General features: G+C 42.2%; 1 protein-coding gene across 1 annotated transcript; it reads right to left on the reverse strand.

The window, feature by feature from the left end:
- Nucleotides 1–1,544: 1,544 nt before the first annotated feature.
- On the reverse strand, nucleotides 1,545–5,995 carry LOC124267985. Its single transcript, XM_046702989.1, has 2 exons — nucleotides 5,203–5,995; nucleotides 1,545–4,064 (listed from the first exon to the last, which is right to left on the reverse strand). Exon 2 carries the CDS (start codon nucleotides 3,245–3,247, stop codon nucleotides 1,598–1,600), a length of 1,650 nt encoding a protein of 549 aa, XP_046558945.1. The 5' UTR covers nucleotides 3,248–4,064; nucleotides 5,203–5,995; the 3' UTR covers nucleotides 1,545–1,597.
- Nucleotides 5,996–7,521: the final 1,526 nt, after the last annotated feature.

A 7,521-nucleotide genomic window follows, 5' to 3' on the forward strand; every position in this document is an offset into this window, starting at 1 on the left:
CTATTTTCACCAGGTGTTGTAACAAAAAACAAACATGTACCAAGGAATGAATAATTCCTAATGTCTGCCGCGTGGGATAGTAGTGGGAAATGTTCAAATATCAAATGGTTTGACTCAAGTGATGTTGGTTTATTTCTTAGATTAAGCTCAAACAGATCCTTTACATTCTCAGCTACTGTATATATTGAAAAGGTGTGTCAGTATTCAAATGTAGGGTTGATCTTCGAGGGATTTGCGGCATTAATGGGTACAACAAGGACTGGTCGGCTCGGAGTCAGTATAATGTGTCTGAGTGGGGTATTCATGCTTCACTGCGGCATGGTATCTCAGTGGGCTAGCACTATAAAACCAGCGTCAGTCTGGGCTAGTACAAGCAGCCGCACAGACACATACACACGCATGCACGTCGTCATATGAGCGAAATATTCTCAAGCACGACGTTAAACCCAATTTCACCTCACCTCACCTCACCTTACCTCGTGGGACATTTGTCGGACTGAGCAATATATATCCTTCTACAAAATATTGTACATACGATGACTCGTCTTCAAGTGTAAGAGTCAAGCTGAAAATAATATTATGATGGACATACACAATGGTTATGTTTAGGCTGTCAGTGGGAACAACTACACCATTTCCACGGAGGGCACCTAGACATTGGATGGCAGCTGGCTGGGACAGAATACGTTTTTTCACAATATTGTTTCCTCTTATTCAGTGAGTGTTTTATACCAGTGACAACTGACTAGCTTAATCCACTGTATGACAGACAGACAACAGTTTCAAGACTTTTTTGATAAATGATTTCACAGCATCTACAGTTGACCACTGTTGTGTCGAACTCTGATAACTCGATATCTTGGTTGTCTCAATAAAACATCTCGGTCCCGGCAAAATCCTTCATAACTTATCATTATTCAAGCTCTTTTAACTCGATACGGATGTCTCGATATTTCGGATATCTCGATATAATTTCATGGTCCCAACAAGCAAAATTACCCTTTAACTCGATATTTGCAAAGATATTTCCACTCGATATTCACCTACCTTTCATGAGCAACTATCCCTCTGAACTGAGATTGTTTCACACGTTTTACACAGGGTGCGGCATGAATCAAAGGGATGCGGTAGTGTTAACTAATCAGGGCTAATCGAGTTGAAGGTGTCACATGTTTGTTATTTAATTAGGATTAATTAAGAAGGAACTAATTAAGAAGTACTCACTGTTACGACTAAACACAACTGATAACGGATAATAGTTTTGAATCAAAACAAACTGAGAAGCGTTTTGTTTTCTTTCATAGTCATATGTGATGATATGCCCTGCTCGGAAGTCTCGAAGAATATTTTTTCTTGGTCCCATGAATATTCAGACAACGGTGTTCGACTGTATACAATCAGATACAGCACTATTTTGTAAACAGGCAGCCTCCACTGAACATCTGTCAATTATTGTGAAGTATTTAAAAGAGCAGATTTCTCTCAATCGCCAAAACGTCTCTAATATCTGAATGGCCCTACACAAAGAACACATCAATATGATATAAACCCATTGATTGTTTATTGGGACAGTACTTATACAGTCAGTATGAAACATTCAGAGTCTTGTGAGGTACATGTAGTCAGTGAGGAACTTGACTATTGCCCTGCCCGACCCATCAAGCACATGCTTCTCCGCATCCACAGTTGCCAGATCTCGGACGGCTTGGGGAAGAGTTCCAGCTAGTTGTGCTGCTCTTTCCACATAGCCAGTCCTGGAATGGAAGGTTACCAGTACCGCTGATACGTAAGCTGCATGCAGAGATTTATCGTAGGGACGAGGAACCAGACGAATGGCCGACTTCACCTCCACTTTTCCCAGGGCGGATTTATCGTTGTACGTTCCATGGACAAATTCTGCATAGTTGAGGGCGTTGTGGGTGAACTCGTGGACTATCTGCTCAGCCATGAAGGGAACGCCCCATTCCCTTCCAACACTTGGGTCCATCCAGAACATGCCAAGGGCTGAACGAACTCCTCCAGCTAAGTTAATTTTGTGTTCCTGTTTATAAAAAGCAATGCAAGATATCATCTGAGTCATTGAGTCATAGAGTTCTGGGTGAGTGTTATTGATCATTCTGAATGCTGCATGTACAGTGGTCGATATCTTCCTTTGTTCTTCCCCTGTGAATATGTATTTCTTTGAAGTCATGTAGGACGGTGAAAGGGACATCACTCCTGTGACGTTCAACCAATCTGCAATGTCCTCATCATTAAAGACGAGTACAATCTCATCCTCCTTCACAGGGAGATGAATGGGTTGAATTTGTTGGATGTCCTGAAAGAACGCTTTCTTGGCTTCGCTCTCAGACACCTCTGTGCCCCTGAAACCTTTGACTGCTAATCTCTGGTTCATTAGGTTAACATCTCGACGGAAAGGCCAGTACAGGTTCATGAAACTATCAGTCAAACCCATCAGGGAAAGGGATACATATGTTGACAATGGTTTCAACGGATCAAGGGACAAGAAAGTATCACTCAAGATGGGCAGGGATGTGTTCCAGTCTTGGTAAAAGTAATCGGCTGCTTTGCTGATGTTTCTCCGAGAGTCGTGCACCAGTGTCAGCCAATCAATCAGATTAGCGAGGTCAAGGTTATGACGTAGCATATTGTCGTGTTCAACATGATACTGAAACCATGCTACCAATTCATTTTTCAACAACTTATAGAGTTTGGCGTCATCAATTATTTCTTGGTTAACTGGATCAATGCATGTGTTGGCGTCTGTGAGACTGTCTTCTACATCCCTGGAAACTACCCTCATTAGATTCTGAGGGTTGGAGACAAGCAGGCCGTCGTTACTTTCAACCTTAGCTGACAAACTTCTGATCTTATGTTCCAGGCTGTCCTCTACATCTCTGGAAACTGCCTTCATGAGATTCTGAGGATTGGAGACAAGCAGGCCGTTGTTCCTGTCAACCTTAGCCGACAAACTTCTGATCTTATGTTCCAGACTGTCCTCTGCATCTCTGGAAACTGCCTTCATGAGATTCTGAGGATTGGAGACAAGTAGGCCGTCGTTACTGTCAACCTTAGCTGACAAACTTCTGATCGTATGTTCCAGACTGTCCTCTGCATCTCTGGAAACTGCCTTCATGAGATTCTGAGGATTGGAGACAAGCAGGCCGTCGTTACTGTCAACCTTAGCCGACAAACTTCTGATCTTATGTTCCAGACTGTCTTCTACATCTCTGGAAACTGCCTTCATGAGATTCTGAGGATTGGAGACAAGCAGGCCGTCGTTACTGTCAACCTTAGCTGACAAACTTCTGATCTTATGTTCCAGGCTGTCCTCTGCATCTCTGGAAACTGCCTACATGAGATTCTGAGGATTGGAGACAAGCAGGCCGTCGTTACTGTCAACCTTAGCCGACAAACTTCTGATCTTATGTTCCAGACTGTCCTCAACATCTCTGGAAACTGCCTTCATGAGATTCTGAGGATTGGAGACAAGTAGGCCGTCGTTACTGTCAACCTTAGCTGACAAACTTCTGATCTTATGTTACAGACTGTCCTCTACATCTCTGGAAACTGCCTTCATGAGATTCTGAGGATTGGAGACAAGCAGGCTGTCGTTACTGTCAACCTTAGCTGACAAACTTCTGATCTTATGTTCCAGACTGTCCTCTACATCTCTGGAAACTGCCTTCATGAGATTCTGAGGATTGGAGACAAGTAGGCCGTCGTTACTGTCAACCTTAGCCGAGAAACCTCTTATTTTGTCTCCAAGTTGATCTTCAATGTCTCGTGAAACTTTACTTAGACTTTTTGGCAGCGTGTCCATCCCCTCAGCCCCCTCCTTGTCATCCGTACTAGTAATAAGTTGTAGACTGTCCTCGAGGTGTTTCAACAGCTTCAGTTTAGCTTCATCGGGTTGTGTGTTAACATAAGGCACATAGTATTGAATGACATAGCCCTTGGCATAGGATTTCATGTTTTCCTTTATCTCCTCGACAGTACTCTGTGTAATGCAACAGGCCGTGAGCATCAGCAGGAGGTACATCGGAGTCAGCATGGTGATGCTTCTGTTGACAAAATATGTAAAGTTCTGTTATTTTTAAATCAATTCAGTTACGGGTCTTAAGATACTGAAAGCAACATAAAATCGTTCACATTTCAAATACCTGTCTTAGAAACGGTTCAAGTTATTTATATTCAGATAACAGACATACTTTTTAGTTAAAGAGTGTATTCTTAAAAGACGGTGGTAGGGCTTTGTCTGTCTTAAACCTGTCTTATACAATTGAGTGTGAAAGATGATGTGGTAGCAAAGTGATTGAAGCGTTTGTGTGACAACGACGACCGGGTTTGATATCCCATAAGTGTGAGTTTCTGGTCTCCCCCAGATTATGTTAGAATACTCCCAAATCCCTGTATACAACAGTACGAAACTTCAGCAAATATAATATATTAGATAAGGGGAGAAATATAGTATTATAGCACTTATCCCGATAGCCATCAAAATCAAATCTAATAAGGACCAGTGAAAGACTGGCGGAATGCACCGGCGATGACATCGTTATTCAGCTCAAGCATCACAACTTCCCGATCCTATATTTTCTACAAGCAGGTCTTTCCATAAGCAGGCATGATCCAACTGTAGACTATCCCAACGATACATGCATAAGTGAGGTTGCTTTTAATGTTCGGAACGGTTCTTCAGAATTGTGTCAGTTTGGTGTGGAGTAAGTGAGTATGGTTTTACTCCGCTTTTAGCAATATTCCAGCAATATCACGACGTGGAGCATCAGAAATGGGCTTCACACATTGTACCTATGTAGAGAATCGAACCGAGGTCTGACGAACGAATTCTTTAACCACTAGGCTACGCTACTGCCCCAGTTTGGTGTGGAAGGAATGCCCGACATAATGTTGGTTTTCACTTAAGGGAACCCAATCGCTCGTTTATGTCTCTGGCAGAACATAAAGCATCATTGGTTGTAATCTGGGATTTAAACCTGCATATGATTGATTGATTGAGTGAGTGAGTTGAGTTTTACGCCGCTTTTAACAAAGTTCCAGCAAAATCACGGCGAGGACACCAGAAAAGGGTTGCACACAGTGTACCCATGTTGGGAATCGAACCCAGGTCCACGGCGTGTCAAGCCTACAGGATAGCATATGGTTCCATAGCGAGTTGAGAATAGTATTGTCACAACTTACCTGTTCTTGTTATGTGTTTAGCTGAGTAGGTGTTGGAGTGTGGTATGAAGGGCTCCTTGCACAAGTCATATTTATACTGTGTTGACGACGGTAAACGACAGAGTAGATCCTGTTTGTCCTCATCATATGCATGATTCCCACCACAAGGAGTAAACAGCAACTGCGCCATTCAAGTGTTTTCTGGAAATAATCTAGCAGCAGATAACATAATTTAGGTCACAAGAAACGATAGTGTATCTTTTACGCATACCTGATTGTGCGTTGACTGAACAAATGCCGGGTTCATCGTGCCAGCTAACCATGATATGACCATACAGTTAAACATGAATACCCTTCCTAACCACATGATGCTGACTTTGGGCGGACCGGGTCTTGTTTTATCCAACTCATGTCTTCCCACAGGCATCAAGAACTCTCTTTTACCGCTTGCTGGTAACATGCCAGGGATCGACCTCTCTCTGGGCATATGCTTACAATATGGTTACAATGTGTGAAGCCCATTTCTTATGACCCCTCTGTGATGTTGCTGGAATATTGACAAAAGCGGCATAAAATAACACTCACTTACTCACTGATGGCTCAATATACCCACAAAACACAATAAATCTGTCTGTATCAACCTTGTATAATGACTTTGCGTTCTTGTCATATGAAGGCATGTTAGCTAATCAGTGAAAGATATATGACCCAGGTCAAAATTGGTTCAGTAAAACCCACCAGCAATGGTATACATCTGTAGCAGGTCTTTTTTCCAAAAGATAATGACGTACCAAATCCGTTTTTATGACATTTTTTTCCTATAATATTAAGATAAAAATAGCTCCAGTTAATGAGGTTGGGGACAAATTAATGATCATCTCAGAAGGAAGAGGGGATTTGAACCTACGATATGCTGATCTGGGCACGGCTGTGACACAACTCAGTGAACAGTGATAATAATACCTGGGTCCGAAGAGCGGCTCTTATAAATTATGTCCTCGGTTGTGCTGAATGCTGAATTTTCTACAGTGTACATGGTCTGTTGGGATGCATCCGAATGCATCAACAGATGCAGTCTGTTGTGTGTCGTTATACACAGACACTATATCGTTGCTCATAATATTAATCACTAGTTTGCCTCGACCATCCAGGACTTCGTACATTTTGGTTGACCATTGCTGGAGGCGTAATCCAATATATTCTTACCCGCTTCGTCATTGTACTTTTGTAACACTGTTTTCAAGGAGACGATATACAAATATCCAGCAGTATGTTCCTGGTGATGTCAAAAAGTGTTTTTGTCGTAATCGAACACAATATATTTATTTAACCAATTTTTTTTCATCATTGCAGTTTGTATTTCATCCATGGGTTTGTAAGTCCATTTCCATTTACCTCGTGTTACGTTAACGGTTTTTTGTTTCCGAAGAAAAAGATGAATTTTACTGTGATCAGATTACACAATGTTTTGGAGGACATGATCATAACAAATATTTGAAAGACCGTCATTGCGAGGTACATTATGTCATGCGCATTTTTAGATGCCGTGTTACTATATCGTTATCAATCAAAACACAGGTGCGTGAAATCTCATGACATCTGTAAACACAATGTTGTTATTGTTGCCTAAACACTATTGCAGATTATGGCTGTGTTGTGCCTCCACTGATCGAGTGTTCACTGACAGTGACACTGACAATACAAACCAAGAAATGTCCACAGACGTAGTGAGTGATCACAAGTACTGTTGCTGTTTTCAGGTTAATGTAAGGGTTGAGTTTATGGTTAATGTAGTGGGGATATAACGTTACCTGGAGTAGTGGGAGCGTGACTTTATCCAGTAACCTGCTGTATTAGGACTGACTGACTGACTGAGTTTAGTTTTACGCCGCTTTTAGCAATATTCCAGCAATATCACGGCGGGGGACACCAGAAATGGGCTTAACACATTGTGCCCATGTGCGTGCTGTATTAGGAACTCAACGCAACGTAGAATAGTAAGGGCTCGAGATTATCCAGTAGCCTGCTGTATTTGGAACATAACGCAACCTAGAGTAGTGGGGGGCGTGTCATTATCCAGTAGCCTGCTGTATTTGGAACATAACGCTACCTAGATTAGTGGGGGCGTGACATTATCCAGTAGCCTGCGGTAATAGGAACATAACGTTACCTAGAGTAGTGGGGGCGTGTCATTGTCCAGTAACCTACTGTATTGGGGATAAAACGCTACCTAGGGTAGCAGAGACGTGCCATTATCCAGTAACCTACTGTATTGGGGATAAAAGGCTACCTAGAGTAAAAGAGACGTGCCATAATCCAGTAACCTACTGTGTTGGGGAT

This window comes from Haliotis rubra, unplaced genomic scaffold (genome assembly GCF_003918875.1).
Source record: "Haliotis rubra isolate DU_JTF1 unplaced genomic scaffold, ASM391887v1 Scf1352, whole genome shotgun sequence".
In the NCBI taxonomy this organism is placed as follows: domain Eukaryota; kingdom Metazoa; phylum Mollusca; class Gastropoda; order Lepetellida; family Haliotidae; genus Haliotis; species Haliotis rubra.

Bases quoted from the DNA above. Each gene is read 5' to 3' on its own strand.
- LOC124267985 (XM_046702989.1), bottom strand. From the start codon at position 3,247: ATGAAGGCAGTTTCCAGAGATGTAGAAGACAGTCTGGAACATAAGATC.